Source organism: Dasypus novemcinctus, chromosome X, assembly GCF_030445035.2.
Source record: "Dasypus novemcinctus isolate mDasNov1 chromosome X, mDasNov1.1.hap2, whole genome shotgun sequence".
NCBI classification, from domain to species: Eukaryota; Metazoa; Chordata; class Mammalia; order Cingulata; family Dasypodidae; genus Dasypus; species Dasypus novemcinctus.
In genome coordinates this window covers 43,005,002-43,020,626 of record NC_080704.1, presented here as the reverse complement: position 1 = coordinate 43,020,626, position 15,625 = coordinate 43,005,002, and the positions used below count along the sequence as shown (strand labels likewise).

Sequence of the window (15,625 nt, the reverse complement as noted above, 5' to 3'; positions counted from 1 at the left end):
GGATGAGGATGTGGTTCCCAGAGCTACAGCAGCTATTTTGGGATTATAAAGGGGAAACAAAGAGGACTGCAGAGACATTGACCCAGAACCTTGACATCCTTGAATGCCTGAATCAGCACTAGAGACCACCTACCTCCAGACTACCTTATGTGTGAGAAAGGGCAACCCCTCTTCTTTAAGCCACTCTCAATCATGTCTCTCTTACATACAGCCGAATGCATTCCTAAGGGATATATCTCCCTATCTTCCAACATCCCCTCCAGGAAATATTCACAGATCTCATCACCTACCCCCAGGCAAAATTTCTCTCTTACCCTCACTCCCTTTTCTGTTTTTCCCCAAGGACACAGCTGTTATAATGTTCCATATCACATTTGGTTTTTCATATTCAAATTTCATTTGAATTATCAGCTCTTTTTTTTTAAGATTTATTTATTTCTCTCCCCTTACCCAACCCCCCCCCCCCACCCCGGTTGTCTATTCTCTATGTCTATTCGCTGCATCTTCTTCTTTGTCTGCTTCTGTTGTTGTCAGCGGCACCGGGAATCTGTGTTTCTTTTTGTTGCATCATCTTGTGTCAGCTCTCCGTGTGTGTGGTACCATTCCTGGACAGGCTGCACTTTCTTTCGCGCTGGGCGGCTCTCCTTACGGGGCGCACTCCTTGCGCGTGGGGCTCCCCTATGCGGGGGACACCCCTGCGTGGCACAGCACTCCTTGAGCGCATCAGCACTGTGCATGGGCCAGCTGCACACGGGTCAAGGAGGCCCGGGGTTTGAACCACGGACCTCCCATGTGGTAGATGGATGTCCTAACCACTGGGCCAAGTCGGCTGCCTGAATTATCAGCTCTTGAGGGCAATAGTTTAAAGTGTTCTTCCTCTTATAGAAGTACTATTTCAAAACAATGCTTCAAAAACTTTAACGTGCACACAAAACACATTAGGAGCTCATTAAAATGCACATTCCCAGGCCCCATCCCCAGAGCTTCTGACTCTATGTCCGGAGTGAGACTCAAGAATCTGCATTTCGAACAAGCTTCCAGGAGGTGCTGGTGCACTAGTCAAACAACCACTCTCTGAGAAACATTGCTCTAAGATACTGTACCAATTGTGTCATCCTTATCACACACCCATCTATTACTTTTAGCTTCTTTCCTGTTTGTATTGTATCCCCACTAAGTCTGTGATCTCCTTGAGAGCAGGGACCATATCTGATACTCCTTGGTACTTCCAGAGTACCTAGCACAGTGGGACTCAACCACCTTTACTGAGTAAATGAATGAATGAATGAAGTGAATATATCCTCTAATCTCTAGATCTGGTTTCTCATTTCCAACTGTAATAAGTAGGAAATAATTGACGTTTCTTAGGAGAAATAACAACTTCAGAATAATGCTAGTTAATACAATCCAGCCAAAGGTCCTTTCTAGGTTAATCTTACATGATAACTTTACTGGATTACAGTACCCAGTTATTCAATTGAACACTAATCTGGGTGGTGCTGTGAAGGTATTTTGTAGATGTGGTTAACATCTACAATCAGTTGACTGAGTAAAGGAGATAACCCACAATAATGTGGGTAGGCACCAACCAGTCAGTTGAAGCCTTAAGAGAAGGAACTGAAGTTGCCTGGAGAAAAAGAATTCTGCCTCAAATTTCCTCAGGAATTTGAATATAGACTTGCCATGTGACCCAGAAATATCCAGAAGAACTGAGAGCAGTGACATGAATAGACATCTGCACACCGAAGTTCATAGCAGTGTTATTCATGGTTACCAAGAGTTGGAAACAACTCAGGTGTCCATCAGCTGATGAATGGATAAACAAATTGTGGTGTATACACATGATGGAATAATATGTAGCAGTAAGAAGAAATGACATCGTGAAGCACATGGACAACATGGATGAACCTGGAGGTCATTACGTTGAGTGACGCAGGTCAAACACAAAAAGAAGAATACTGTATAATTGTGCTATTATGAGCTAAATATTTTGTGTAAACTCGTGGAGTTAATAATTAGAATATAGGTCACTAGCAAATAGAACAAGGGTAGAGAATGGAAGCTGAGGGTTAATCTGTGCAGAATTGGTTAAAAGGTTGTTTATAAATCTGTGGAAATGAACGGAAATGGTGTGAGCACATATCGGTATGACAGTGGTTGAAAGGGGAAGTCTAAGAACATGTATATTAACAGAAGGAAAGCTAAAAAATGTAACATGGGACTGAATAAGATAGTGAAACCTCATGTGAAATATGAATATGGGTGATACTGTATATATAAGACTGTTTTACAAAATACAAATACAAATGTACTAGAGAGAAGGAAACAGAACAGCACTATGTATGAAAGGGGAAACATAAAGAGATTGAGAATTGATGAGTTTTGTTTGTTTGGTTTTTGTTTATTATTATTACTGGAATAATGAAAATGTTCTAAAAATGACTAAAGTGATGAATGCACAACTATGTGGTTATTCCAAAACAATCAATTGTACACTTTGGGTGGACTTATGCCTTATTAATACGTATCAATAAAATTTGTTAAAAAAAAATTCTGCCTCAAGACTACAACATAAAATCCTGCCTGAGGTTTAGCCTGCCGGTTTGCCTTATGGATTTTGGACCCAAGGTGGCAACATCACCTTTTGCCAGAGTTTCCAATCCAGTAGCCTGCCCTACAGATTTCAAAGTTGCCACTCCCCCAATCATATAAGCCCATTCATAAAACTAAATTGCTACCCACATACCTATCCTATTGGTTCTGTTTCTCTGAGACAAGTCTTTTTCTTAACATTGGACCCCATAACAATATAGAAACATTAAGATTTCACCTCTGATTTCTGTTGTATAGAGTCACATATTTTATATTACAGACTTTGTTCTTTCCAGTTCTCTGAACCAAAAAGTGCCTCTAATAATAATCTAATAAATAAATAAATTTTCTTCCAGGCAAAGCCTCATTGTCACATATATGCATTATTTGGTTGGAAACATTATCCAAAGTGGTGGGAGTGAAACCTGTAATAGCTGAATTATGGCAAGGAGCATGAAATTTAATTCTAGTCTTTTTCTCTGTTAGTCTTTGTTCTTAAGAGGTCCTGTACTCCATGAGGGGTATGGGAGAGGTGGGGTATGGGATGGGATCCTGAATCTCATCCACCACATTACTGCATTGAGTATGGATCAAGACTGCTGATGAAAAAATTTGCTTTAATTCAATAAAAAAAGATGAAAATAATCTCTTTGCTGAAGACAAGACCTTAAATAGTGGCAATATTTCTGAATGAAAGTTTCCTCTGTATCTACCAGTATTGCTGTTCAGCCAGTTTAACAAAAATATTCATATTGGCAGGATACCAGGTCTGTACTACTTTTTCTAAAGCAAAGGCAATGATAAACAGACACCAAGAAAAAGATGCCCAACAAAATCTTGCTGAGCTGTTTACTTTTTGTTCCATGCTAACAGCAAGGGTGGGACAACCTAGTAAAGAAAAGGGTGTTAGATTCCTTTATAAGACTTTAAAAGTATAAGTGAAAGATATATATATATATATATATATATATAATTATTTGGGTTCTACTCATTACGGTCTAACCTTTGATTATACAATGATGATCTGTTAGACCTAGGACCTAAATGTCATTTTACTTATTCATTCAATAGCCATTTACTAAGCCATTACCCAAGCAGAGTGGTAAAGCAATCAGCTTTGAGATCCCATTGTGTATGTTCTAACTCCAGCTTCACTGTATATTTGCTTTGAGGAACTTGCCAAATCACTATCCTCTTGAAGCCTCAGAGAAATCACCTAAAAATGGATACAATAATAGAAACTATCTCTCTCATGGTATAATATCCTTGTTACTCAAAGGTTAGTCCATGAACGTGCAGCATCAGTATAACCTGGAAGCTTGTTGGAAAAATGTAGACTTTTAGGCCTCACCCCTGACCTACTATATCAGAATATGCATTTTAACAAAGGGGTTCACGTGCACATTAAAATTTGAAGAGGGGAGTAGATAGTAAAGATATAGGCTCTGAGGTCAAACTTCTTGAATTCTAGCTCTACAAGTTACCATCTGTAAGCCTTGGTATGATACCTCAGTTTCTTAATTCATAAAATGAGAATAATGAAGCTCATATGGCTGGTGAGAGGATTAAATAAGTGAATACACGTAAAGAACTTAGAATAGGGCATAGTACGTAAGTGCTCAGCCTCTTGTTAGAATGAGGACTGAGCATATTATCTGAGCATATTATCTGACAAATAAAAAGCACTCAGTAACTGTTATTTGCCGTGAACAAAATACTGTTGGATGTTTTGGAAATTTAGGATTAAGAAATGAATCCTGACCTCATGATACTTACAACCTGGTGGAGCTAATTGTGTATATACCTGGTGTCCATTTAAAAAAGAAAAAATCGTAAATAATAGTCTTTAAGAAGTTCCCATTCCACACTATTCAAGGGGTCCCTGACACAGCTTAGATCTTAAATGATGGATCTAAATTGTAATTCATGAGCCAAACTTGAACTAATACTGCTCCAGACGCTATGGAGCGACTAATATGGTAGAAGAAAAAGTCACTTTCCTTGACTTCCTGATTTTCAAGCAGTTCTAATATAAATTGCTCCATGAGATTTATAAAGCTGATGGCATTCAAAATGACACCACCTTGTAAGTTACATGGAAACAAATTGCTTCTGCCTAATGGGAGGAAAAAGGATGAGTTGGTGTTGCTCACTTGCACTATTTCCTAGGATAAGATGTGTCATGCAATGGTTCTCAAACTTGGTTGCCCACTGGAATTGCCTGGGGAGCTTTACAAAAATACCAATACCGAGTTCCGACCTCCAGAGACTCTGATTTTAATTGCTTTTAGTGGGGCCCAGGCATGGGTATATTTTTTTAAGTCCCTAAGTGATTATAACGCACAGCCATACTTGATAATCACTGCTTAAAAACATACTTGGACCAAAGGTGCCCCCAGTCAGTGGAGGAAATTAGTAGAAAGTGAACAAGAACCAAGGACAAAAGAGGAAGAGAAGGTTTTCAGAAGGGATAGATAATCAGTATTCTGTTTCTATGTCTTGGAATGAAACAGCAGGAATGTGGCTCTACCCCACCAGGCCAACAAGGTGCTTAGAAAATTTGATTCACTTCCAGACAAGTAAAACAAGTCCAAGCATAAGTCAGACTCCTGAAGAACAGGAAGAGGGGGGAAGAGTTCCAGAAAAGTTGGACTGAATAAATGAGTAATGAAGCAAAACATCCAAAATAGTTGCCATAAAATCCATGGCCTTTACACACAGAGCTTTGCAGGATCTTTCTCCAAACTCATTGCCATAACAGCCAAAACCTGGAAACAACCCACATGTGAGTAGAATGGAAAAACACATTGCAGACTGCAGCATATTCACTCAATGAATATTACAAGTGATGCTAGAACATGAACTACTGCTGCATATGACAACATGCTTGAATTGCACAGACATAATGTTGAGAAAAGGAGGCTGACATAGAAGAACACATATGAGATAATTCCATTTATATTAAGCCCAAGAATAGGCTAAGCTAATCAATGGTGGTAGAAGTTAGAAGAGTGATACCTTTTGGAGGAGTTACTGACTGAGAGTGGGTCCAAGGGAGCCCGTTGGGTGGGTGATGAAAATGCTGTATGTCCTGGTCTGCATACACATATGGGAACTACTCATTGAGATGAATGCTAAAGATAGGTGCATTTTACTGTATGCAAGTTATACATCAATTAAAAAAAAATAAAGAAAAAGAAATGTGCTTGCCATTATTATCACTAATTCACTAAATATTTATTAAAATCCTACTTTGAACCAGGCCTGGTTCTAGGTGCTGGATACAGAGGTGAACTAAACCAACAGAGTCCCTGCTCTTTTGGTACTTACATTCTAATGAAGGCAGACCATAAAACATAAACAAAATATAGCATATGATATCAGTTAGTATAAGTGCCACAAAAAAAAATCAAGCAGGGTAAAGGGCTACAGAGTGTGAGTATGTTGTGTTGGGGAGCCAGGGGACTATGTTGTTTTAGACAGCAAAGTCAAAGAAGGCCTTTCTGAGAGGGCAGCAAGTTCAGGATATCTGGTTTCTAGCCCACCGCAGATTGGAAGCAGAGTATTAGATGTAGATGGGAATGTTATTTGAAGGCAGACAAACTGACAGAAGCAAGGAGTGTGAATTGGCAGCAAAGGGAGACACAGGAGCTATAAACTAGCAGATCCAAACCTTCAGAGGGTCCTTCATGAGGATGAGATACCTTTCCACTTTAATTGCTGCTGCGGCATCCCTGTGATAAGGCTCAAAACACCCATCTCTTCTATCACTTCTCTCACTATTTCATCACCATTTCCTGGCCTCTCCACCACTAGACAGTTAGCCTCTTGAAAGCAGGTATTTGTCCCTGTTCATTTTTGTATCCCCAGCACCTACCACAGTGAGGTGAGATAGCAAGTAAATATCTACTATGTTCCTGGTTGTATGATGACACTGTGTCACCCCAAAAATATTGTTCCAGCACTACTATTTCCAGAATGCTGTTTGTAAGCATGTAATACAGTTTTGAGTTCAGAATGGATAAATAAAGTTTTAACTTTTAAGATTGGGTAATTAAAAAAAGAAAAGTCACAGCCATCTGGAGAACTAACTTACAGGATACTCCTCATTTCCCAAAGTTGCTGGGGAAATGAGGTGTTACTCTGTTGATCAACGGTGGTAATTAATTTTGTCTTAACATCACCTGATCTCCTTGCCTCTCAGTCTGGAACAGTGTCAAGGTGAATGACATGAGGGGGGCTGGTTGAGAAATGCAGATTTCAAGGCCTCATCCTTGGAAATTATGACTATCTCTCAGATGTGAAGTAGGAGTAATTAAAAAAATACAACTTACATTGAATGCTTACTGTGTGCTGGCCACCATTCTAAAGGCATTTCATGTTCTACCTCATTTAATCCACACAACAATCCTATGATGTAAGGAAAATGAGGCACAGGAGGCTCAGGCAACTTGACATAGGTCACACAAATATTATAGTTAATAGAGCTAAGATTCAAACCCAGGCACTCTGGCTCAAATCCTGCACTCTGAAGCCACTCAGTCTATTGCCTCCTGGTACATATGTGCATCAAGCAGTCCACCTATGCTGGTGGTCTGGGACCTTCACTTTGAAAACACTGGCTTATATATTCCTTTCCTTTACCTCCTTCCTACATACCCTATCTAAAACTACTGTTACCTTGACCTCTGCCATTCAGGGAACTCTTACACTTTGCATAACAGAAGAGGATCACATGACCTACCCTTCTTGTTCAAACTGAGTGGATGACTAAAAGCTTACACCCATGGGAAGGATGGAATATGTCACAGATCATGGTAAGATAAGTAAGCAGAGGCACCTCAAACAATGGAAGAAAAGGGATGGAAAGCAAACAAACAAAAAGAAACTATCACAGCCAGGGAGCAGAGGAAATGGACAAAGAACAGAGGTGCTATGTGAGAAGAGAAGAAAAAGAAAATCAGCATTCTGCTTCTCTGCGTTGGGCAGAATCAGTAGCAGTGTGGTTCATCATAGGAAAGAGAATGCAAAGGATTGGGTGTTCTGCCTGAAGCCTTGTTCTGGCTGCATGAGTGTGCTTGTGCAGGGTATGAGGTAGGCTGAGAGGGCCAGAGTTGATGCTCTCAACCGGTGAGGGACAGGAATTAGTGGAGATGTGCTCCTATTTCCAATTTCTCCTAGGGCAAAACATGGAGGTGTGTTCTACACCATCTACCAAAAGTTCCCATGGGAAGCAGATGTAGTTCAAGCCTTTGGGCGCCCACCTACCACATGGTAGGTCCCAGGTTCAGTTCCCAGTGTCTCCTAGAGAAGACAAGCAAGATAGCAAGCTGGCATGATGTGCTGGTGGGGCAAATTGTTGCAACAAGGAGACACAAAGAGAAAACACAATGAGAGACACAGCAAAGCAGGGAGCAGAGGTGGCTCAAGTGATTGAGCACCTCTCTCCCACTGGGAAGTTCGGGTTTGGTTCCTGGTGCCTCCTAAAGAGAAGATGAGCAGACACAGAGAGCACACAATGATGGACACAGGGAGCAGACAGTGAGCACAAACAACTCGGGGGGGGGGAATAAATTTTTAAAAAACCAATATAGCATTGTATTATTTAATATTTTTTAAAAAAGGAAAAAAGGTTCCCAGCAAGATGGGGCTCCAGCTGTCCACTGAGGTAACCGGCTCATTAACATACCCTTTTTATTGCCTTTCTTCCCTTTCCTGTCTCACTTCCTCACCACATCTCACTGTACTTCCTGGGATCACCTCCCAAATAAACTACTTGCTCCCAAATCCTTGTCTCAAAATAAGGCAAAGAATATATATCACAGATGTTGTGGCTACTACTATTAGATGAAGTTCTAAAATTGGTGAATTGCCTGGTGTGTGGGGGAGGGCTACTGAAGGCTGGAGAGGTCACTGATCAATACTTGCAACTTCTGCACCTCTTATTTAATTCTTGATTTTTCACAGCTCTGTGATTGAAATGTTTAAAAAACTTTCAAAGAAGAGGGGGAAACTATGGTTGTTTGTGGGACTGGAGTTTTGCTAATGTCTAAGCATACTGTCTATAGGGATGAAAGGGGGCAAAATCCTCTTATCCCTATAGACAGCTCACATTGCCGCTTTTTCTTTTAGGAGGTACCAGGGATTGAACCTGAGACCTCGTTCATGCAAAGCAGGTGCTCAACCATTGAGCTATACTGGCTCCCCACACATTGCAGATTTTTGAGCTAAACAAAGGACTGTTGTTATTTTAAGCTACTAGGTTTAGGGGTGATCAGCAGCAGTAGTTGACTGATGGACTCAGTTTCCCAAGAATGGAAAGAGGACAGAGTTTTTACCTTTGTTATTGTTGTTGTTAGGCACAGTTAATTTTCCCTTTTATGAAGTCTGCAATCTCAGGTTCTCTCCTGGACCTCCATGCCCTTACCTCTTCTGTAACAGTAGGGAAATTTTCCCATCTCACTGTCTGCCAGAGCTTCAAAATACCTATACATATTTGTTAATTGATAGATATGTGTAGTGCTCCTCTTATCCCATCCACCCTATTTCCTTGGAAAATTTAAGTTTCCATACGTTCTCTTTATTCCTTCTGGTAAATAAACTTTATTAGAGAAGAGATTGAATCTTAGGTACTTTGGATAAATGTAATAAATTGAAGGACTCATGTGGTCTAATCTTGGAGCAGTATTTCCTTCAGCAGTTACAGATAATCAAAAAATCAGCTCCTTTCTTTACTCAAGTCTCTCAAGTACAGTAATAGAAATCTGTTAATAAGCTACAATAATACTTCTCAAACCCCTCTCCCATTCTCCAATTCCTTTGTCCCTCACAGCTGTTCAGAACCTTTTACATACCAACATTCTCTCAAGCTCCAGAATCCATGTTTTTTCTTTTCTTAAAAAATACAGTATTTATTATAATAACAATAATAGCAAAAAAGGAAAAAGATAAAAACTGAATACCAACAGAGCTGAGTAATAACTATAAATATATAAAAGATAAAAAATTGTTCATAGAAAATACAATATGTATATTGCTCAAAGCCAGGCAAAATGCTTATATACACAGAAAAATACATAAAAATAACATTGTTATTTTAAGGTAAAAAGAATACAGGCAAGTATATTTTTAATTTATAAAGATTTTTATTTTTCCCCACAAACTGGAAGTTAAGAAAGAGAGCAGACGATAGCTGCTTTGCTTTTATTTTCTGGACACCAAAGCAATTTACTGATTTTGTTCTTACATAGCTGTTTCAGATCATGGAACAAAGTTTTCCAATTAGGTTTTTACAAAGCTAGCAAACATTTTATACCAGAAAATACAGGCAGTAAAACAAATCAAGTCAATTTTTAATATCCTTTTCTAATCTTCAGAAATGTGGATTTGGAACCAAATATCCGAACAGAATGTTAAAAGAATACAACTTTGCAAGCATATCCTAAATTTTCAAGCATTTTAGCTACTGAAATCTCCATCCCTTCAACATTTTACTTTTGGGCCCCAGCCTTTTCCCCTAGGAACCCCTCTGAATCTCCCGCAGATTTCAGAAGAAATCTGGGGTAACGGACCAGGGTCTGGCCCTAACCTCTTCATCCTCCAAAGCCTCACGGTATTGCGATGGCCAGTCCCTGGGGTCTTGGTTATGAATTTTGGCGACAAACTTAAGAGCTTTCATCTTGCTGGTTTCCAGGTGGCTCCGTGGGCCCCACTCAAGTTCATAATCGACGGGATCAGTGTGGGGTAACCGTTGGTACTTCAGATAACGCTGTCGCACAAACTCTCCGGTAATGAGTTTCTTGGGGTCGCCAAAAACCAAATGCTTCTTAGTAGGGTACACACCTAAGCGACGCAGAAACCGCCAGAGTTCGGACTCCTTGATGCAGTTGCCCTTCATAAAGATGAGCCCTAATATGATCATGAGAAGGCCGGTGGTGGGCTGGTCCTGGGAGCCTTTCATCTCGGCATCCCCCTCCACCGGCTCCAGAGTGTTGATCAAGACATAAGTGTTGTGCTTGGGCTCCAGTTTCACCAGCCTGTACCCAAAGACGTACTGGAGGCGCTCGGCAGCGAGTTTGAGGAGGTCAGGGAAGACGTCCTTGTAGTAGTCTCCGATGACGTGCTTCAGGATGTCGGTCCGCTTAATCGGAATCTTCTTCTGGTCCTTTATCAGCAAGAACTGAACCAGTTCGCCCACTTTCAGGTCCAGCTGCTTCTGGGTCCTGGGCTCCGGGACAGGCGGGGAGATCAGGGCCGTCTGCCAGCCGACGGCACCATGGGAGATGCTCGGGACCTCATCGTCCTCGACTACACCGACTTTCGGGGCCTGGCTCTCGCGATCGCCGCCCCGGTCCTTCTTCCTTTCGGCCTTGGAGCCGGGGCGGCCCCGAAGTCGGGGTTTTTGCGACATGTCACCCGGGCGGCGGGCACAGGGCGCCGGCTCAAACCCGACTGGGTAACGGACTTTGGCTGCATCGCGAGGAACGTCAGGCGCACGCAGCGATTGTGAGCTCGAGACGTTCTTCTGGATTCTTTCCCCTCCCCCTCTTTTTTCTCTCCCCTTTTCCCAAAACCTTGATTTAGTGTCCAGGCCATTAAGGAATAATTATTCTCTTTCTAGGAATGTGAAAGGAGTATTCTGAGCAGGCGGATATGTTTCTTTCTAGACGTGAGAGGTTACTGGAGAGTAGTGAGAAAGAAGGCTCCTACCACCGATTTACCTATGGATTTTGTCCCAAAACATTGCAAAGCATTCATTTTAACGTTACTAGTTAATAAATGTCAGCAAAAAGATAAAAACAAGAAATAAGTGAAGATGAACTTTACGTTAATGAAATGAGGTGCTTAGCATCTACTTGTGAGAATTTAGTTTTTAGATTTTATCTTAATATCAAGAAATCTTCCTATTCTATACCACCAAGGAAAACTTCAAGCACATTTCTGGCAACAAAATTTGTTAATTGACCCAAGCAAATCCTCTTTTTTTTGTTGTTGTTATTTCAAATATATTTCATTGAAACATATTCATAAACCATACAGTCCATCCAAAGTGTAAAATCAGTGGCATTTGGTATAATCACAGAGTTGTGTATTCATCACCTCAATCAATATCAGACTGTTTCCATTACTCCAGAAATAGAAACACTAAAAATCAAAAATCAAAAAAAAAAACTTTAACCCTTAGTAGCCGCCTCTCAAACTCTCTATCCTTCCACTGCCATACATAACTGTAATGTATTTCTCTCTCTCTAATTTATTTGTATTTATATTGTTCAGATCCCTTTGTAAATTCAATTACCCAATTTTTGTTTGTTTGTTTTCACTCATCATTTCTGGCTCTTTTTTCCCCTGTGTGATGGTGAAATTGAAGATGACTAAAGGCAATTTGGTGACTTCCTGCTGAGAATTTGGATTCTGAAGAGATATTTACAATTAACAATTATTCTAAAATACCTTGTAGGGATTTCTTTTTCCTTGGCATTGGTTTCCTGCAGTCCCTTTTACCCATTCTCCAGGCCACCAATGGGTCTTAATTCTGAGTCAAGTAAGAAATTAATGAGGCATTTGTGCTAAATTACTTGATAATAGAAACTTTATCTAGTAAAAAAATACTAGTGCAATAGGAAATGTAGAATTACTAACAGACCATTCCATTCCCTGAGTACAAATTTACTCAAGACTAGTTCCTATCAATTCATAACCCCTGCAAAAAAAAATTCCATATTTATTCCTAGGTTTCTGACTATCCCCTCTACCCCTTGAACCAGGGATTTTTAAAATGTGATCCCTTGTCCACCAACACCACCAACATCATCTGGGAACTTGATAGAAATGTAAATTCTAGGGCCTCATCCCAGGCCTATGGAACCCGAAACTTTGCCACAGGGCTGGCCATCTGTGTGCTAAGAAGCCCTCGAGGGGATTATCAGGCCCACTGGAGTTGAGAACCATCGCCTTAGAACATAAATTTTGACCAGAATGGTACAGTGACCTAAAAGTCAAAAGACCTGAATTCTCTTCTGTGCTCTCCCATTAGTTTACTTTGTGACCTTCATTGAGTCATCACAATTCCCTGAACCTCAGGTTTCTCATGTACAAAATGAAGAATGTGGCATGGACATTCGTTAAGGTCCCTACCAGTTCTAGAAAATAACCAAGTCACTGCCCTCAAGAGCACTAGCTCAATACTGCAGTATCTTGGCATATGATTCTTTTTTTTCATGTCAGATTTTTTTAAAGTTTCAGGAAAAGCTAACCCAGTTTTGTCAAAATGATTACATACTTTAAAACAGGTAGCAGCTGTATTTAAAACATTTCTGTCAAGACCAAGTCATTTGTTAAAGTTGCTGGTGAATGCTCCCTGACAGTTTATCTCTCTCAGAATTTATCATTTCTTGGCCAAAATATTAATTCATCTGATCAGTCTGGGTGGGAATCTTGATGTGCAATAATTTTTCATTTGCCCTAAGAATAGATTCTTAACTCCCCTTCCATCCAGAAAAATGTTCTCCTCATACAAAAGTGACTCAGCATTAGTTAAAATTGTTATTAAGATGCCAACCTAGCATATTCTATGGCAGGAAAGATATTTCACTTTCTTGCAATTATATTAAAACTTAATTTTAATGACAAATGTTATATAAGATTTATATTCTAAGACGGCACTTTGATATTCATTTGGAAACCTATATTTTTCCCTTACGATAAATTTTTGAGCTGAGGCCAGCCTTAAAGGAGATGCAAAATATGGGCCAGGTGCATTTTGTGGAATCTCAGCACCTAATTCCATCCATTTGTCAAGTTTCAGAATATGATAAGTGGACCCCTGGTGAAATAGATAGATTTTCCAGATGGGATGAAATCCTGACACAAGAGTTTTGAAATTAGCTTAATCATTCTATTACTGAGGGAGCAGGGAGTGAAAAATGAGGTTTCTGCCTAAAAAGTCACTGATAAAATATAAACTGAAGAGCGTACACAGTCACTAAGAAAAATGATTCAAGATCTGGAAACAGAAAAAGAAGGAAATGCACATGGCTATGGGGGAAAGTCCTTTAATGTGTCACTCCTCCCTTTTACAATTAACATTTTAAAGGAAGAAACTAAGACATAGCTGGCACAAATGTCACAACAAGCCACACTGGTAAAAACAAATGATCCACCCAGGCCAGTTTTCAGTCCAAGTCAGTCAATAAATGTCTAAAGACAATATAACATTTACTTAGCATTGTGCTAGGCACTATGGGATGGTGAAAAATAAAAGCAGGACGAGGAAAAGCAGAATCAAGATACCTGCACCCTCACAAAGCAAATAATTAAGTTAATATGGACATATTGCTCCTGGGCAAAAGGCCTCTTGAGGCAAAAGAGCTTTTCTAGCTCCTGTCCTATATGCTCTTTGAGGGAAAAGACTTACATATGAAAGAATCAGAGAATCGGATCAGGACTTGTTTCTGCCCGTGGACAGGGAGATGTCTGGGTGGGAGTATATGGGCTTGCTGGTTCAGGTAAAGCCTCATGGGGATAACTCAGAAAATTGGTCTTCCTTTGTGTGGTATTTCTACCATAGACAAAGACCATTCAAGGGCCACGGTTTCATCCATTCATTCAACAAGTGTTTATTGAGCACCTACAATAGGCCAGGCACTGTTCTAGCTGCTGGGATGCATTGTGGTGCAGGGTATTTAGAAAAGAGTTAACATAGCAGTCCTGAGACTGTTGTCATTAGAAAGTCCTGCTGTGGAGAAGTAGGAGCCTGTGACCACCCCCACCGGAGAGGAAAATTCCACAGCCCCCTAACCGCCTATATCTCGCTTCTGTAACAAGCTTGCTTGACTGTAGAACCTTATCTCAAGGCCTCCTCCTGTAGAAAGTGTTGTCAGCCCCTACCAAAAGACCAACCTGACCCAGACCCTTGTAAATAACAAGAACTCCCCAACCGCTTATCTCCCCTGAGAGAATTCCCAGCGCTTGATTAACCACAAACACCTGCTTCTGTACATGCCTGCTTGCTGAGCTATTGCCCCCCGCCCTGAACCTAAAAGCCTATATAAGCAAACTCCCCCCGCGACTCGGGGCTGCTCTCCCCTCTGCATAGGACGAGGCAGTCACAGCGCGGCAAATAAGCCTCTCAATTGGAACTTTATTCAGAGTCCGAGTCTGGTCGATATCGCTGGTCTATAACACTGCTTGCAAGTTTGGCTAAGATCTGGGTACTTGAATTTCAAGAGGACTGCTACCATTGTAACTAAGAGTGGCTCACTGTGCCTGTACTTTGTACAAACAATACTGTTTATGCTGAACCCCTTCTTTCCTTCTGGTAGTCTGGAATTTTTTTATGTGATAGTCAAAAGATGTCTATGAATTCAGCCCCCAACAAAATCTATGAGAACTGCATCTCTTATGAATTTATCCGGTAGGCACATTCCACAGGTTGTCACAATTTGTTACTAGAGGAATTAAACACATCCTACACTGGGAGAGGGGACCCTTGGAAGCTTGAGTCTGGATTACTCCAGAATTCACTTCATGCACTTTTCCCCCTTTGTTGATTTGATTTTGCTTGCTTTTCATCCTTTGCTGTAATAAATCATCGTCCTGAGTACATCTTCATTCTGGGTACTCCTAGCAAATTATCAAAAACGGTATAGTCTTGGGAACCCCCAACACACAGGAAAAGGAAGTTCAGACAATACGCAGTGAATTTTATAAGTGAGTTAACTAGTATATTAGAAAGTGATCAGTGTTAAAGGAAGAAAGCAGATGTAGAGCTGGGAAGGAGAACTGGGATGTTGTGGGGGGATGGGGAGGAGCAATGTGCCATATTAAATAGGAAGGTCAGTGTAGGCCTTGTTGAGAAGGTACCATCTGAACAATGACCTGAAGGAGGTGAAATTGCTAGCCAAGGTGATGTTCACGGGAAGTTTTCTAATTTGAGGGAACACCTCAGGCAAAGGCCCTAATATGAGAGTGTGCCCACGTGTTTGAGGAATAGCTGGGAGGCCAGTGTGCCCCGAACAGTGGGACTACAGGA

General features: G+C 40.7%; 2 protein-coding genes across 2 annotated transcripts in view; both read right to left on the bottom strand.

Moving 5' to 3' along the window:
• LANCL3 (LanC like family member 3) overlaps positions 1–15,625 on the bottom strand; it is a 109,065-nt gene that overhangs the window by 51,188 nt on the left and 42,252 nt on the right. The gene's annotated exons all lie outside the window — the stretch shown is intronic.
• Positions 9,718–11,013, bottom strand: LOC105745587 (non-structural maintenance of chromosomes element 3 homolog). The gene has a single exon (XM_012523050.2). The coding sequence runs from the start codon at positions 11,000–11,002 to the stop codon at positions 10,139–10,141; it is 864 nt and encodes a 287-aa protein (XP_012378504.1). The 5' UTR covers positions 11,003–11,013; the 3' UTR covers positions 9,718–10,138.